The sequence below is a fragment of the Rhipicephalus sanguineus genome, chromosome 3, assembly GCF_013339695.2.
Source record: "Rhipicephalus sanguineus isolate Rsan-2018 chromosome 3, BIME_Rsan_1.4, whole genome shotgun sequence".
NCBI classification, from domain to species: Eukaryota; Metazoa; Arthropoda; class Arachnida; order Ixodida; family Ixodidae; genus Rhipicephalus; species Rhipicephalus sanguineus.
The window spans coordinates 206,639,757-206,657,711 of NC_051178.1; the positions used below are offsets into that span (position 1 = coordinate 206,639,757).

A 17,955-nucleotide genomic window follows, 5' to 3' on the forward strand; every position below is an offset into this window, starting at 1 on the left:
GAGAGAAAAGAATAGAAAGAAGGAGGAAGCAAACGAGAAAATAGAAAAAAATAGAGAGAGAGAGAAAGGAGTGAGAGGAAGGAATACAAAAAGAGCGAGAAAGAGAAATAGAAATAAACAGAAAAAAAACAGAAAAACAGAGAGAAGAAAAAAAAGGGGTGAAAGAGGAAGAAAGATAGAAAGAGCGAGAAAGAGAAAAAATAAAAAAAAAACAAAGAAAAACAGGGAGAAGAAGAAAGAAATAGACTAAGAAAGAAAATTTGCAAAAACTTAGCAAAGTGCCCATCGGCTCCGCTGTCTTTTTAGCATTGCGCCTCCAGTGCAAGCTACGCTAATTTCTTCTGAATTTCTTTACTCTTTTTTGCTGTGTTATGGTATCACGAACTTTCAATAATGTTGCCGCATTTAGGACTCACATGCTATATATGCGCTGTATACCAGACTTCTTAACACGAAGCATACTGCATGCGCAGGAGAAGGGTTCTCCATTAGGAGGGACGAAGTTTCACCGCTGCGGCCCCTCCCACTGAGGCCCTTACGATCAGAACCCAGTGTAAAGACGAGGAACGGGACCCCTGCCCCCCCCCCCCCCCCCCTCTGTGCGCATGCCTATGCATAGTGCGTATCATGGACTCATTTGTTTAGTCGCCAGAGAGATGTGTCCGTATAACAAATATTATTGCTGTGGTCTCAAAAGATATTGCTCATACCCACAAGGGAGATACGCCACGCGAAGTTAAAATCCGCACGTTCAAAGTAAAAGCCAGCAGGCGATTTGTCCACGAGGCGTTCGATTATTTCTGAGAAGCAGGCTTCGACGGCATCGTATACCGTATAGAGATCACGCAGTGAGTCCTTGTTCTGTCTTTCCCTCTCTCTCTCAATTTCGAACAGGCGGTCTTAACTGCTGGAGTAATCTCGACTTGTAGGGGAACAAGAATAGGCCTACGCCTCGAGAGTTTGCAGGAATGTCGCTGCTGCACGCAGGGCAGCGAAATGAAGACGACGAGATCGAAGCGCCAGACTCGAGCGCGGCATAACCGGGTCTCGGGGCTGAAACATGTCGCGGCTGCTGGAAGACGAGGAGTGGCTGCTCCATCAGTCGCTGCCGCGGTCGCTGGCTTCGCAGCGCCGGGACCCATTCATCAAGACCTGCATCACGTACTCAGGCGCCGCATGCGTCGGGTTCACGCTTCTGTTGGTTGCCGTGTTCGTATGTGTCATCGCGTACGACGTTCGCAAGGCGGATGGCCGCGCCGTCGCAGTCTTTCCAGTGAAGGTCCGATCACAGCGCCGGGGACCTGTGCCCATACTGTGCCACGTGAACGTGGCCAGATTCTACGACAACGACGTCAGCTACAGGACTGTGGATCTGCCTGGTAACTACTGCTCGCACCTCGTGCTCCCTCTACGGGGATTCTTCAGCGGCACCAATGAAACTCCGGACGCCAGTATGGCCTTTGGACTGGTGCAGTCGCGGCTTATCGAACTGCGAAACCAAGTGAACGTCAGCTTCCCCCACCTCAAGTACCTGATAGCAGTGGGTGACGAGAATGGCGGCGGCAGTCGGCTGACTTTCCACGAAACTCCCAACGCGACCGCGTACATGACCTTTCTCGTTGAGATGGTTCGCTGGGTCCTGCACAACCGCTTCCACGGGATCGTGCTGAACCGCGTCTTCCCCATCGAGAAAGAATATCAACGGCACATGACCGTCTTCTTGTCACATCTCAAACAGGTTATGCACAAGCACGGACTCCTCTTTGTTGTCACCGCATCGTCGCACACTGGCATCTTCAAGTCCGGCGCCAGACCCGGCCGGCTGTCCCGCTTCCTCGATTACGTTGGCGTCGTGACACAGGGTCTGCACCACCCGGCCAACGCGACTGATCGCATTCTGATACCCCTCCACCACCAGCGAGATCGCAAAGGTAGAAGCGTCGAGGACTTCATCGAGAACGTCATTTCGAGCGGCCTACCTCGAAGCAGGGTGCTACTCGCCATCTCACTGTCAGGCTTCGTGTGTACAATGTCTAGGCTCCCAGAGAACAAAGAAGTTCCCAGGTGGATCGACACACATGCGGTTCGTGTCGTCTCGTACAAGGAGGCCTGCCAGCTGGTGCGAAAAACCGATTGGGTTTTGTCCTACGACCAGGAGAGCGAGAAGCCGCACGCCTGGCGCAACAACGTCTGGATGGGATACGAAGACGAGATGAGTGTGCGCAAGATGGCCTCGCTCGTCGACAAGATGTTCCTCGGTGGCGTCATCATTTGGGATGTCGGCAACGACGACTACTCGGGGCACTGCGGACTCACCAACCCGCTCGTGAGAGCCATCTTCACAGAGGTTGAAGGGACGCCCGTCGACGATAACTCTACGGCCATCATACCAAGCTTCAACTTAACGGACTCAGACGCGGTACACACGCTCAACAAAACATCCGGAAAGGCTTAGAAGCGAGCGCAGTAAAATTGTGCCCCACTGTCCTGTCAGTTTTACAGCGAAAGCTGTTATGAGATCATTTCACCGGCCGTTTTTGGCGCCGTAGTTGTCCGCCGCCGCCGCCGCCGGTGTCCGTAACCAGTATCGCTCGAAATAAGAAAAAAAAACGAGATAAGAAAAAAAATTCCAGGATGGAACGAGGTTCGAACCTGGGCCCTCTGCGTGGGAGCCCAGTATTCAACCTCTGAGCCATGCCGGTGCTTGAAACTGCTTTGCAAAAAGGTCCTATACAGGCTTCATGTCGGGAAGGAACCACATTAACATATGCAATGTTGCGTGGTACAAGAGTCAAATAAGCACCAAGCGTCGCACAACGAGAATTCTGTAACCAGGCGTCACACAATGCGAATTGCGCAACGAGTAGGTTGTTGAATGCTTCTAACCCATTACAAAGGGCTCTGCCATAATTCTTCATCGTCATCAGGCACAGCATCAACAAAGTGCGCATAATGCCTTACATGCGTTTAGCAGGTACCAACGCTCTCCGTAGAATGACGAAAAATGGCACAGTGCCTGCTGCCCTACTTCTCAAAAATTACAGTGATATATAGCGTAGTGGGTTCCTCGAAAGTGCACTTGTATTGGTTGCCAAGGAAGCGCATAAGCGGATGATCCACTTCCTCGGGGTCTGAGTAAAATTACAATGATTTATAGCGTAGTGGGTTCCTCGCAAGTGCACTTGTATTGGTTGCCAAGGAAGCCAATAAGCGCATGATCCATTTCCTCGGGGTCACAGTAAAGTTCTTCGCCCCCCCCCCCCCGTCTCTCTCCCACGTCAACGTATGTTATACAGCATGACGGGAGAGGGAAATAGCGACCGGGCGTCACCCAATGCAAATTACATAACTGGTGGTCCGTTTAAAGATTCCAACCCATTACAAAGCGTTGAGCCATAATTCTTCATCGTCATCAGTCGCCGCGTCAACAAAGTGCACATAATGCCTTACAGACGTGTACCTGGTGCCTCGCTTCTTCGCAGAATGACGAATAATGGCTTAGTAGGTGCTTCCCAACTTCACAACAATTGTGATTTATGGCGTAGTGGGTACCTTTCTAGTGTACTTGTACTGTAGCCCCAAGAGAGCTTAACGGGCTCTAGAAACGCCGCTCTTCCAGCTTTCGCTGTGACTGTGCTGCGGTTTCAGCGCAGGCCTGGCTTTTTTTGTGTGCCGACGCTGTACAGCGAATATGGCAGGGCTCACAGCACAGTAATTAGCAGAGTCGTGTTTACAAGTATAAAACTTTTTGTAACGTCCTGCAGTGCTAGGAAAGGGGACTTTTAAGGGCTCGTTTTTCTTTGTTAGACACAATATTAATGAGAACTAACAGACAATAATACCAAGGAACATATAGAGGCTGTTATTTGTACTAATTAGGATACAAATGGGAAGAAAGAAAAGTGGACGAAAAGATAACTTGCCGCCGGCAGGGACCGAACCTGCGACCTTCGAATAACGCGTCCGGTGCTCTATACCCTAGGGTATAAGGTATATATACTGTATACCCTATAAAGTGGACGGGAGGATGACCGCCGCCGTAGCTCAGTGGTAGAGCATCGGACGCGTTATTCGAAGGTCGCAGGTTCGGTCCCTGCCGGCGGCAAGTTATCTTTTCGTCCACTTTACTTTCTTCACATTTGTATCCTAATTACTACAAATAACATCCCCTATATGTTCCTCGGTATTATTGCCCGTTAGTTCTCATTAATACTGCAGTACTAGGGTGAGGACAAAGTGAATTTCACTGGTAACGCTTGGTCAGCATGTTTGACCGAATGATGATGTTTTGATATTGTTTAAGCTTAAATGTGTTAATGCTAAAATGACGACATAGCGTTTTTTTTTTATGCTGACAAAAGTAGTGTTCAAGAAGACTAAGCAGTTTTGCCACGCGTCTGGAGCGGTCGTGAATATGGAGAAAACTAAGATTTGGTTAATGGGGAACAAAACCCTCTAGATCTGCTGGTATTAGTTGGAACAGTGCAGCGCTCGGGCACCTTGTGCCTTTGCATCGAATACGGAACACTGAGCCGCACTGCTCGTCAGCACTCACGCTTGTCAAGCGCGCCTCTCTCTCTCTATACGGAAGGGGAGGGCACACAGTACATCGTGTACGACTGTGTGCTGACAGAGTTTCGGGCAAAGGCGCCCATATGTCTAGACAGGGGAGACAGTATTGCAAAAGGGTGGGGGAGGGGGGAGTATGAGGTGAGACGGCGCGCAAGCTGGTTACGAAAGCTTGCAGCGAACACATGCATTGCGCCAGCGTCAATACGCATCACAACTTAGAGAAGCGCTTTTTCGGATATGCGTCCGAGTCGCTGACGGCGACAGAAGCAGAAACAAAGTGAAGGGTGGGGAGACAGCAGACGGCTGGTGCGCCGCCGAGAGAAAGAAAAAATTAACACCATCTTCCCAAAGGGAACCCTGATGGGATGCGAAGCAGCAGCGTTGCGCACGGGTGGCGTCACGGGTTGAACGGCGCTAACGCGGTGGAGAGGGTGAAGAGATAGAGAGGTGACACGTAGAGACATGTTTCAACGCATACGTTAGGCGCGCGTCAGGTTTATTGCGCGTGAACCGACGAGTGTGCGGTGTAGCGAGCGGCGGTCGCGGTAGCGGAGCGAGCGGCGGTAGCGGCAGGTGTTGCGGGCGAACGGACGAGGCGGCAGCAGCGGGCGCTGCGGCGAGCGCGCGGCAGGCGAGGGAGAGAGTGACGTCAGCGCGCACTGCGAGGGGAGCGGGACGTCAACGCGCAGCTGCGGCGTGACCTACTGCACCGCTCCAACACCTGCGGCGAGGGGAGCGCGTTGCGGCGCGTTCGTACGGACGCACGGAGGGACAGCGTTACACAGGCTAGTCAAAGAGCTGCTTCGCATCTAAAATCGCAAGGCGTAAGGGGAGTTATGCCGCCACCGTAGTTTCACACGACGGATACCAACGGCATAAACCGCGGTTACGCGAAGAATAGAGACAAACTTCAGAGCAACACAGTCTATATAAGGACAAAATTGTAGTAGGCGCGTTGAATATAAATATACCGTGCTTGTAATCAGCCAAGTCATCTTTAAAATACTGCTTTATTGTTGAAATCGAGGCTCTGACTTGCTAATTTTTGAAGTTTGAAAAACAGCGCATTGACGAAAACGTGCTCTATTTTCGGAAAAAGATGTAGTTCCATTCCCATTCCATTCCGTGCAAAAGACGCTTAATTCCATTCCATTACTACAAGTGTTGTCCCCATTCCATTCCCATTCCATTCCGGTGTCGCGAAAATGTGGAATGATTCCGGAGTCATTCCAATTCCGGAGTGGCAACTCGGCAACACCGGAGGAAATGGATCATGGAGGCTCTATGGACTACGCTATAAATCACTGTAATTTTTGTGCACTATGGGAGCAGCCATACCACATTTCGTACGTGCATCCTTCTCTTCAGTCATCTATATATATATATATATATATATATATATATATATATATATATATATATATATATATATATATATATATATATATGTGTGTGTGTGTGTGTGTGTGTGTGTGTGTGTGTGTGTGTGTGTGTGCAAGGAAGGGACGCCGAAACTTTCTTGAAAGCGTCTTTACTGAATGTTTTTTGATGGTGGACCAGCCTTCGTCAGAGCAATGCGAGAACATTTGATACCGTTACGATCGACTGGGCTAGTTGGTACATGTCGAATTGGATAAAAACTAGCGAAAAACACGAGCCGCAGAGAAATAACCATCGTGTTCTTTCTCTGTGGCTCGTGTTTTCCGCTGGTTTTTAACCAATTCAACATTTGATATGTAGCTTTAAAAGCACTTTTCAGAAACAGGTCAGCGCCATCTGCACTGATTAGAACTGCAACGCGCATCACTAATTATCACGTGTTTCAAGGACAGAAAAAAAAAAGCGAATGCAGAAAGACACAGATCAAGACTCTCCTATAATCGTGGCATGGTACTGTGAGAATGCGTAGTTAGAATATGTACGCTTCAGTTGTAATCAGTGAAGATGGTGCTGACCTGTTCTTGAAAAGTGATTTTAAAGCTATGTATCAAATGCTCTCGCGTTAGTCTGACGAAGGCTGGTCTAAAAGCCGAAAACGTTCCACTAAAGACGCTTTCAAGAAAGTTTCGTTGTCCCTTCTTTGCATGTAATACGTCGAGTCAAGCGTGAATGACGTTCAAATAATCAGTTTTTTTTAAGGAAGTCACACTGGAAAGGCTTAGTATATAATGACTATGGTTTATTTTACATGGATGAAAGAGTAGTCTCCGTTGCGCCAACAATTTTCATACAGAGGTAAATTAATTGCCGACATTATACAGTATTTCCGTCGGTGCCATTAGTTTTGTACATGATTGCACTATCTGCAGGCAGTCATTTGCGCAGTACGAAGGACACGTAAATATTCGACGTCCTGCGCGCAATTCTCTCAGATGACCTTCAAGCCACAATAATCAGAACCTTTCAACGCTCAAACGGACACTGTTTGCTTACGTCATCACAATAGGTCACGCACACCTTGTTTGGGCATACAGAATATGACATCGGTGTTACCACCAAAGTACTTAACAAAACAGACTCGCGTTGGTATGACACTGAACATGGAACATCACACACACTCAGAACAAGACGGTAATAGCTACAGAAGGTATTTTTAAAGTGATATTATGTCAATTAAATTCCCTATGTCCAAGTTTTGATCTCGAACGCAAGTGTTCCATACGAGCCAATTGCTCGCTATCATGATTTTATGACTGCGCCGTCGCTCAGTGAATTGCACAACCGACTGCTTATTTTCAATATTTTGGTGCTGCAATGAAGGAAGCGTTCGAGCATACTGCAATGCACATTTCAATGCACAACGTCCTTGAAAGGAAGGGAATATTCTTCACCTCTCTTTGAAAGCTGGTAACTTCATGTGCGCAACCCATTCTCACATTTTCAATCATTGTGTTCACGGGCCGTGCGGGACATGCAGACCTTCACTTGCTTGCACTTTAAACATCTCTCATTCGGCTCTCGTAGCGTTGTTATTCAAAGGTATTTCAGATATTTTTTGCACAGTGACACAACCTGCATCCGACAATATTATTAATGTATATTTCAAGCCATTTCTTCGAGATGGTACAGTGAATTTGTGAGAAATCTGAGCAAGCGCGAGAGTATTACAGCGATATATCTTGCCTTCATTTTCTTGGCCTCCGCTTAGACTAATTCAAGAAGAAAATCGTACCCGAATCAACGTAGTTATTCCTCGCGTATATGAATACACGGACAGCAAAACGTTTCCGCAAGAAGAGATTCCACAGTTGAAAAAAAAAAAATAAGTAGATACTGCGCGGACTGTGACTTCGTGAATTGCACATGGTTACGAACAAAACAGTAGCAATTCAAAGCTTAACAGTTATATACATAGCTTAACAGGTGCCAAGCAAGGCACCCCGAAACACATAATCAACCATCTTTTTTTTTTCATGAAAGACACACTCCACTCAAGTTCAGCGATTTAGAAAGCCCGTTCTACTTACTAATTGTACTTATAACTAACCTTATCACTCACCGGGTACAAACGTTGATGAGAAGCCACTGACTCTGTCTGAGGGTTTCGAATCGGACGCTATATTGAAAATTACATGGGCTCCGATGGCAAAAGCTTATTACACCTGATACCTTCAAGCTGAACATAACTTTTTCGTCCACTTTTCTTTCTTCACAATTACCTTACATTTACTACTAAAAAAAAAAAAAAAAAAAAAAAAAAAAAAAACATCCCCTATACTTTCCTTGGCATTATTGTCTGTTAGTTCTCATTAATATTGTGTATAACAAAGAAAACGAGCCCTTGAAATTAACACTTCTTTCCATCATTCAAGAAAAATATCAATGATTCAAGAGGAAATGTCCAGAGAACCGATGTTTCGACATGAGAACTTACCTTGAGCAGTTCTTTTCACGGAAACATTGATTCTATATGCACGGATCCAAAGGACATGTCCTGAATATCACTACACCCCTCTTAATCACCCCCCACCCCCCACCCCACACACACGCACGTACCTTCCTTGAAGTTCGTCTGCACAGCGCCAGTATACGTTACACGACAAACTCCTTGTTCCAAGCTGTTACTGTATCGTTAGAACGTCCACTTGGACATGAATTCGTTGTTATTATTATTTGTCATAAGCGTATTTGTGAAATCGTCATCAAATCCACCATCTCAAAGGCAGACACCCGCCCATCCCTCCTCATTTAGAGAAACCTGCAGATTCGCGCCTGGATCTAGGCTTCTTCCTTCATGGACCACTGTTGATCACTTGAAGTCAACGGCATATCTGTGAAGTATTACTTTGAGAACTTTGAGTGCATCCCTCGTGCAATGGCACATGACCTAATAGTGGTATGTCGTGCACTGTGGTCTCCGTAATCCAAAGTTCTAGTCCAGAGGTACAATTCAGGCCCGGAGGACTGTAGAGTTCTTTGCCCCTGGATACTCGGCCTACAGTCGAAAGCAAAGGCCAGTCGTATACAGATCGGGCGGCCATTCTTCTCTGGGATCTCTTGAGCCTTAAGCGGTGCTATCCAAAGTATTTTGTTCGGACGTTGCTCAGCACTGCAAAGACGTCTTGAGCCACTGTACAAAGAAAAACATAGAGACAGCGCTTTATAAATAGCCCCAAGGGCCACTTATTTCTTTTTATTGAAGTTACGAAGCGAGCATGAAAGTATTAAACGTGATCAAGACGTTTTACGTCGAGCGTTACTCATACAATTCCTCGTTTGTTGTACTAGTTTCTTGCGTTTTGAAAAACGTAAGTGGCTGTATCTTTCTTTTCTGGACCGGACTGCACAAAACTGTATTGAGAACATGCAGATTGGCGGCCTGGCCTATGAGCGTAGCCACAAATTCTTTTTCGGGAAGGGGGGGGGGTGTTCAACCATACTTTATGTATGTTCGTGTGTCCATTGTATGTGTGCGTGTATATACACACATGCAAAATTGAAAATTTGCTGGGGGGGAGGGGGGGTTAAACCCTCCCACTCCCACCTTTCCCCTGGCTACGCTAGTGCTAGGCCATAATCGAAAGTGAAGTGTGAAGCTTAAGATTCGACGGATGACTGCATAGTTGAGGTGAAACCATGTAAAAGGTAGAACAAAAATCGGGGGCGCCAAGCCGACTAAAGAAAAAATTAAAGAAAAAAGTTTCGGTTCTCACACGCACGGAAGCTGACAAGCGTAAATAATCAGGGAAGCATAGGAAAGCTTTGTCTTAGTACTTTTCGCCGTTCATCTTACGGCCATAGTTCCTTTGAAATATGAACCAACACGATATATTACTATCTTTTCCGGTTAATGTTAAACGCTTGTCGTTGTAGCTCAGACTTAGATCGTTGTAGCTTAGACTCGGCAATCTATCTTACCTCGGCAAGCGTCATCTTGATGAAGCCATTCTGAAGAGGATCTTTCTTCTCAAACGTTGCTACAAAAGAAAAATAATAAAAATAAATAATGAAATAAGCTCTAACCATTTTGAAATGATATCAGGTTATCATTAAATGTTATATAAAGCAGGACACGTATTAACTGATAATATTTTATTAAAAAATGGAATAAAAGAGAGAAGGAACAAGAAAACACTTATTGAAAAGCTAGTTACAGCAGCTACTATGTCGTACGGCAGAAATTTTAATCTTACCCGACACTTGCAATCAAAAGCCACAAACTTTTTTTGAAACACAAGGTTGAGAAGCACGAATGAAGTCAACAGGATTGGTGTTATGGGCGCATTACTTTTTCGGTGGGCAATTTGTTTGGTTCAGAAATCATATCTAGTCGTAAGCATTTATCTCACTGTAGCTTCACGAGCATCTCTGCGAGTCACGAGGAGGACTTGGCTGGCTTTTTTTTTTTAGCCTAGTTGAAATCTCTTTTCTGAAGGACACTTATTTCACAAGATGGTGAATGCAAAGGTGCAGGGAACTAAGAACGATGACACCGGTGATAGCGTACATTTGCTTGTGCCTTGACAAAAGTGGATAGAAGGTAAAAGCCATGTAGTGTATAAAAGCGCGCCCTTACATAGACTTTCTTTGAGGTAAACAGCCCCTTTTGGTTCATAAGTGGATTCGTTTGCGCGGGTTTTGAGCGCAAATGCTTTCGCATGACGACGGCGAACCCCAGCTTTGTAACTCGTCTGTTTTCCGATTGCCCTCCTATGACTTATTCAGGCTAGAACGAGTCACCGATGACATAGACTAAGTGAAGACCAGTTAGTTCTATTGGCTTTATTTTGTCCTGGTCATTAGCGCTGTTCCCACATGAATATCAACAGAACTACTAGCCGACGCTTTCATCCTAATAGGCAATGGTCTACATTCACGCCTGACATTCGAAGGAGATTAAGGACTAACGTGGCTTAAAATGACAGACCTAAGAATATTACAGATGATGTAGTCATTTCACCCGGCCAGGATATCATTTTATATACGCTGTAGCTTAGGTGGTCTCTCGTTCACACTTCAGAAGAACCTGATAAGTTTGTATCTGTCTATGTGTTTGATACTTGGAACAACGAAGCACGTACCGAAGGCGACGGACAGGTGAAGGATGCAAGCGACGAAGTCTCCGAACCTCAGCGTGCCGTCTTTCCTCATGTACCTCAGCATCAGCATCGAGAGGATCTCCGTATTGAGCTGAAAACCTGCAGAAATGAAATGGCACAGCTGTCGGTTCGCGCACTTTTCTGTCTCTGGAAGGTATTGTGTATTTTACCATAAAGTGAAACCTAACAACATAAAAACCTACCTAACTATAGGTTAGGTTTCACGATGCAAATTTCGGGCACATAAAGAGCAGTTGGAGCCTCCAAGCATTTGTGCCAGGCCATTACTAATTCGTAAATTATTAAGCGATCCTATATGTCACCTCTGTTTTTCGAATGAGATAGCATCACCACTCAACGATGCTTTTGACGACGCTGTCCCGCGCTTGCAAGTCTCAAGAAATTAATTGTCCGGTTATGTGTACCTATAAGTTTAGGGAAGTGGACAATTAATCTATTGAGAGGTGAAAGCACAGGACTGTTTCGTTAAAAGCATCGTTAAGTGGTCCGATGACACAGATGAAAGAAAGAAAGAAAGAAAGAAAGAAAGAAAGAAAGAAAGAAAGAAAGAAAGAAAGAAAGAAAGAAAGAAAGAAAGAAAGAAAGAAAGAAAGAAAGAAAGAAAGAAAGAAAGAAAGAAAGAAAGAAAGAAAGAAAGAAAGAAAGCGCTGCTTGGACGCCAAAGTAAAGTTTAGGAAAAAGGTGACATATATGGTCCCATGGAAAGACTAAAGCTTATCAGCGCGCTACGATGCATTTTTGCAGATACTTGACAGAAGAACAATGCACGTGGCGCGGCCAAATAGCTACTGACCTACATCCACAATGGCGTCGCGAAGCTTCTCAGCCCTCAGAATTCCAGCCGTGCCACGCGTGTGCTTCTTGAAGGTGCTCTGCCAGTACTTGAGACTACACATGAAGTTCTTATACTCCTGGTACCGAAGCCTTCCCAGACCGGTTGTCTGACCAGCACGACGTCAAGGACAAGTGAGTATCTGGTTGAATGCTGCTCATGAACATTCCTGTGTGACTTCAGCCAAGTGAGACCGTATTACTTACTCGGTACCCACTGCAGCCGTTACAAAATTTTGAACCATTTCTGCTTTATTAGAAGCGTGCCCCTATTTTTGTTAAAAAAGGAAAAAAGGGGGTTCGATTACTCTATCCACATTTGCGTTTTACACTGCACATTTTAAACCACACTAAATACAAGTAACTTTAACAGTTCGGAATTGGCCTGTCTTAACAATAAAAGGATACATCCAGCGCCATGACGACTTGCCGGCAAACTTCCAGTGTTGCGCAGCTCTTGACATAGTCTGAAAAGACAAAAAAAAAAGACATATCGCGAAGATTGAGCAAGTGCTTTACCTAAGGGTACTAATAGAACACAAACACAAAAGTTAGAGAAAGTGCGCTCTGTATACTCCTCACTCTTACATGTTTACCGTTGGAGACGCAGTACTTGGATTTCACATTGAACCAAAACGAGTAATATCGCATTATGTTGTTCCACTAGATATCTGTCCTCCACGTTATCCTTGGAAACGTTACAGCTGACATCGCACGGTAACGCGTGAGAACAGCTTAATTTCAAGACTCCCTCTAACATAAAATAAATTGCTACGTACAATAGGATGGACCTCACAGCGTGGTTACACCTGGGTTAGCGAGAAATGAAAATATTCGAAATTACTCTATAATGATCCTCACCTGTAATTTAATGTCTCGCGCATGTTTTATATCCGCAGACTTTCTGAAAGGTTTTTATGGCATCGAGCCATGTCTACAAGGCTCGCTGCACTTATGATTAATCCAATGGACAATGCCGGATCACTGAGAGAAATTCCTGGAAGTTCGCATGATTAATGGTAAATATTACCTGCACATTGCGCCGTCAGTTGTGAGCCGAATTTATGTGAGCTTTCTTGACATTTATTTTACGAGAACTGAAATCTGGGCGAGTTTGTCAGATTGCATACTTGAGCAGGTAGAGCAAAAAACGAAGACACAAAGAGGAAGAGAGACACGAGACGAGCGCTCGTCTCGTGTCTCTCTTCCTCCTTGTGTCTTCGTTTTTTGCGCTACCTGCTCAATTATGACATTTATTTCTTCCTTTGCGCGCGGCATTCCATTACGTGTTGTTAATATTTTCCTGTATAAATACTGCATCTAATCTTCGGAATACACTTCCTAAAGGCATATAACTTCATGATCATCCATTCAGTATTCTTCTAACTCACTCTGCGAGTACTTCCTGCACAATTCCTAAATTCACAAAAAGAAAAATAACTCCGAAAACACAGAGCCCTGTCTGTCGTAGGGGCCCCTTCCACAATTCCTGTTCAGTTCTGGGTCCCAACTGTATAAATATGATGCACTGTATTCTATTTTGTTATGAATAATTGATTGATTGATTGATTGATTGATTGATTGATTGATTGATTGATTGATTGATTGATTGATTGATTGATTGATTGATTGATTGATTGATTGATTCATTGTCGATTAGATATCGAGTCAATACCACACGCAGAAGTTTGTTTGATGCGCAACATTAAAGGTTTTCGCAAATGCAAACTGATTAAAGAGTGTACTCACCATTCGGGAGGCAGGCTTCCAGCAACTCCTGCAATTCGAAGCAGTTGACCGAGGAGTGCTCGTCCGCAACTTGTAGGAAAACAGCCTCGTACGAACTGATCTTGCTGTCGAATGAAGGCGGCGCCTGCACAATTGACGTTGGAACAGCAGCATCAGAAAAACTCCGCCCGATTACCAGCGTGAGCTAAAACGGAGCGAACGCGGCAGTGCGCTCGCAGTTTATGCATGCATATATGTATAGGCTTCCAAAGCAACGTCGAGCGGCGCCACTTCTCTTTTCGCAACTGGGGGCATCCACGGCCACAACACTGGCGCCCCCGCTTCCGCGCACGCGCAGAGCTCTCGGATTGCATCTGTGGTGCGTCACAATGTAACTATTGCTGACTAGCAGTGCACCGGGCCGAATGAGGAGCGCATGCGCGCACGTGTCCTTGCCGCCGCCGCTGGCAAATCCGGCGACAAACCGCCTTCGCGGGCAGCGTCTGCCCCCAGTAACGCATAGCTCAGCCGCGCGAGCGTCGCGCCCAAACTTGAGCTTGCGTTCCCTATAGGCTTCCTTTATATGGTCACAGCTAAGGAACCGAGGATGAAAACGGAAGGCAGGTTAAATTTTCTTGTTCGAGATAAGAGCTGTAAAGTATTCTCCTTTGTTCTCGTTCTCATTTCGTGCTTGGCTTCCTAGATGTGAACAAGCACCCTTGTCTTATCCAACAATCCATTGTGCTCAGGCATATTACTTCATGGTTGCGCGGAAGAAAACCACGCATCCAGTCCACGCGCACTAGTCGGTGCATACGTGCTTCGTGTGACTGAGCAAACGCGGGTGAACCAAACACAGATTTAAGGAACGAGAGCGAAATCAAAAAAGACATAAGAAAAGGAATGCGTAGCAGACTCAAAACTCCTTTATTGAAGCCCAATTGTCTGTTAAGACCATAGACATATTTGTCTGTGCATAAAATCTAATTAGTCCGAAGGTGCTCCACATGCTAGTATCCGCAAGAGCTGAAACCAATTTTCTGAGCAGACTGAATGCTTTGTGTCAAGGGAGTGGAGAAAGCCGGTCATCGAGTGTACTGTCTGAGTGCGAGACCGCTCTTCTGATACAACAACCTTCAGCGCTGTGAATGCGCTCTCCACGCTGGCCTGTGCTACAGTAAACTTCACTGTATACCTGTGTGACAGGCGCACGAAAGTCGACTTGTCGTCTATATAAATAGCTCTGGTTGCCACTCTTTTCGTATTTTGCAAAAATTTAACACACGTTTACTTTGGAATTCCTGTCTGAGATAAGCGCTAATACGGTATCCTGATATATGCATCATTGCTCACGTTGCATGACCTCGGTTGTTCCCGATCGCCAAGTTTTTCCCGTAAACTGAAAAACGATAAAAATACTTCGGTTTCCCTACGGAACGAAATAATAGATACGTTTCGGTTACGTTTCGTTCCAGTAAAAAAATATCGTTTTTTTTTTCGCTTGTCGTTTTTGGTGTTCCGAGACACGCTAATTTCATTCAGTAAAAAAATATCGTTTTTTTTTTTTCGCTTGTCGCCTTTTTGGTTTTCCTTCCGTTCCGAGACACTGCTAATTTCATTCAGAATATATACTATGTGTGCGCCAGTCTTTAAACCACGACGTTATGATACATTTTACTTGTGCACTGCGATTTTGGTTTTTCACGCGTATGACAATCCGCCTTTTTCATGTCCCTTTGCTGCCCTCTGCCGCTGAAAAAGTTTTCGTAGGGTGAAGAAGCTTTGTGTGGTGATCCCGGATCACCGGAACGAAATACTCCGAGATCGAGCGGCGTGCGGGGACCATACCAAAACGTTTTCCGACATTACAGCTAGGGAAATGGCGCATGCGTGATAACACTGAAAAAGGCAGATTATCTGAAGTAGTAGCAAATGGGAAATAATGAGTGAGTCGCTAGCTCCCTGCAGTACAGGTCACAGTGACCTTGAGGACAGACGAAATCATAATAATAATAGTTCCATTATTTTTCATCATGAGACGCCAGAATTCCACCAAATCTTCAAGATAACCGCGGAGCCGTGCGTGCTTTGAAATTGGTAATACGTCGAAAGGCTTTTTTACGAAAGGAACCACGCGAAGCTTACCCGATAACTGTCGCTAAGCGATACCTTCATTAAGAACTTCAGCATATCTTAATGACGTCCCGGACAAATCGCATAGATAGCCTTTTGTCTATACAATGTGTAGAGTATACCCAAGCGGTCGTATCAAGTCCAGTAGCATAGAAATACGAGCGCTTAATCCAGATAAGCTGCCAGTCACAAAAATTTTACGAAACGCTTTTCGAATGCTTTTCGTGCATTGCGAACATACGAAGGCTAAAACGGTTCTCCTTACCTTCATTATCGCTGGCTTTACCGTGCTCGGCTGGTTGTCGATGAGCCTACGAAACCGCGAATAAGTCAAGAATTATAGGCGAATCAATAAGCGCGTTTATTAAAGTGAACAACCGAAGTGACACGTCTTTTTTCTTTTTCCTGTTTAGATTCTGGAAAGCTAAAATTGGCCACAAAAACCGATGGGCAACCCTGCTATAAGTTCTGCTGCATTCACTCACTTTAGCTTCGTCGGTTTTCCCGAGAATACCCGCAGCGTGAAAGAAGCTTCTTGGCCCAGTTCGAAGTGGTCGGGAGCAGAACGTAGCCCCCTTGCTCCATGACACACCTGACAGACACCTGCGAGCATACGGGAGATGCAGGGTGCTTGTAAAAGTGTCAATAACATGCGACGCTGCTCGTACCGCTGACAATGATGCAGGCCATTAGCGTACTGCAGCGTGTACATGTAGTACATGAGCATGCCTATGTGTTTCATACGTCACACATACACCACACACGAGCGCATATGTACGTACAGACGCCATACGTACATCTTCTGCACACATGAGAAAATCAACAACTAATTTATGAGCGCAAACACTCAAGGCAGCTGAAAGCTATATAAGAGAAATTTTTCAAAGGGCCAGAACAAAGAAACACCCCGAAAGCGAGCGCCAACGCCTGAGACATTATGACACTGTTCTTAAAATGTGTTTTAAAGAACAAAAATTCCGATTCGTCGCTCGCACAAACCCCGCAGCACAATTTTAACTTTCGACGTTGTCATATATTCGCAGTGGAAAAGGCAAGGCAATGAATGAATGAATGAATGAATGAATGAATGAATGAATGAATGAATGAATGAATGAATGAATGAATGAATGAATGAATGTCGTTACCTGCTTGCAGTTACTGTACTGGGAACTGAGTAGTGACTTGTTCTTCTTGAAGAAGGCTTTGTCGAGGGCTTCGTTAGGCGGCTTCGGTGTCTGCACGGTGAACAAAGAGAACGACGGTGCTCGAAGGAGGCACGAAATATTTCCGCACTTTTTGCAGTGCAAGATCTTTTGTCAGACACTGACCAGTATGTTTCTTCTCATTTTTTTATCATAGACTATAGAGCAGAAACAGAAGTTTACGGCGTCCTATATACAGAACAATGCCACATAAATGACGGTGACGTCTGAATCAGTTCACTTATCATTAATTGAGGATACGTTTGTGTTTAACATGTGCCAGACTGAAAAAGACGATTGGCACCGACTCTAAAAAATTGACGGAGTCTCGCTTTCAACATTGCTTCGCATATTCAACGTTGATGAACGTCTATGTCGCACTGAGAAGAGACAAGGCGCGAAGAGAAATAAAGATGAGTTTGGGAATGCGCCTGAGCCAAAAATATGGTGTATACTAACCTGGTAAATAGTGAAGCCCATGACTTTAGGCTCAATGACTGCATCTTGACTTAAAGAGATGACTACTTCTTCCGACTCGGACAGAATCAACTGGAACTGAGGATTGATGTGAAAGGTGTCTGGAATAAAAAGGCGTTGATTAATTATTGTAGATAGTCAGAACGTCAACAGATAAAGAAGCCTCAGTGTAGCAGCGTAAAATATAAGTATTCTCCATGATCCACAAATTGCTGGTACAGTTAAACAAGACTGAATTGCTAGTGAAAAATAAGTTTAATTAGTTTGTAATCCTAAGCTGTATTTGACCAACAGCGATTAGCCTCCGTATGTACTTAGGTGCTACAATCACGAAGCGAAATACATCAAAGCAAATTAAGCGTTCGGCGCGCCACGCATTTTTCAGTGGCTTCTTTCGACACCCGTCCCAGTAGACAAAGCAGAGCTGCAAACCGAAGAGCGAATATAAAAGT

General features: G+C 45.2%; 2 protein-coding genes across 2 annotated transcripts in view; one reads left to right on the forward strand and one right to left on the reverse strand.

Annotated features, from left to right (window-relative positions):
- The first annotated feature begins 1,015 nt into the window (after positions 1-1,015).
- On the forward strand, positions 1,016-2,487 carry LOC119388160 (probable chitinase 10). The gene has a single exon (XM_037655812.2). The coding sequence runs from the start codon at positions 1,061-1,063 to the stop codon at positions 2,453-2,455; it is 1,395 nt and encodes a 464-aa protein (XP_037511740.1). The 5' UTR covers positions 1,016-1,060; the 3' UTR covers positions 2,456-2,487.
- A 5,762-nt stretch (positions 2,488-8,249) lies between these two features.
- LOC119388161 (calpain-C-like) overlaps positions 8,250-17,955 on the reverse strand; it is a 75,228-nt gene continuing 65,522 nt past the window's right edge. The window contains 11 exon segments of the mRNA XM_049413846.1: positions 8,250-9,142; positions 9,931-9,989; positions 11,094-11,210; positions 11,926-12,073; positions 12,372-12,430; positions 13,713-13,836; positions 16,090-16,135; positions 16,310-16,376; positions 16,379-16,427; positions 16,970-17,059; positions 17,486-17,604. Coding sequence (XP_049269803.1) covers positions 9,116-9,142; positions 9,931-9,989; positions 11,094-11,210; positions 11,926-12,073; positions 12,372-12,430; positions 13,713-13,836; positions 16,090-16,135; positions 16,310-16,376; positions 16,379-16,427; positions 16,970-17,059; positions 17,486-17,604 — 905 coding nt within the window. The 3' untranslated portion in view covers positions 8,250-9,115.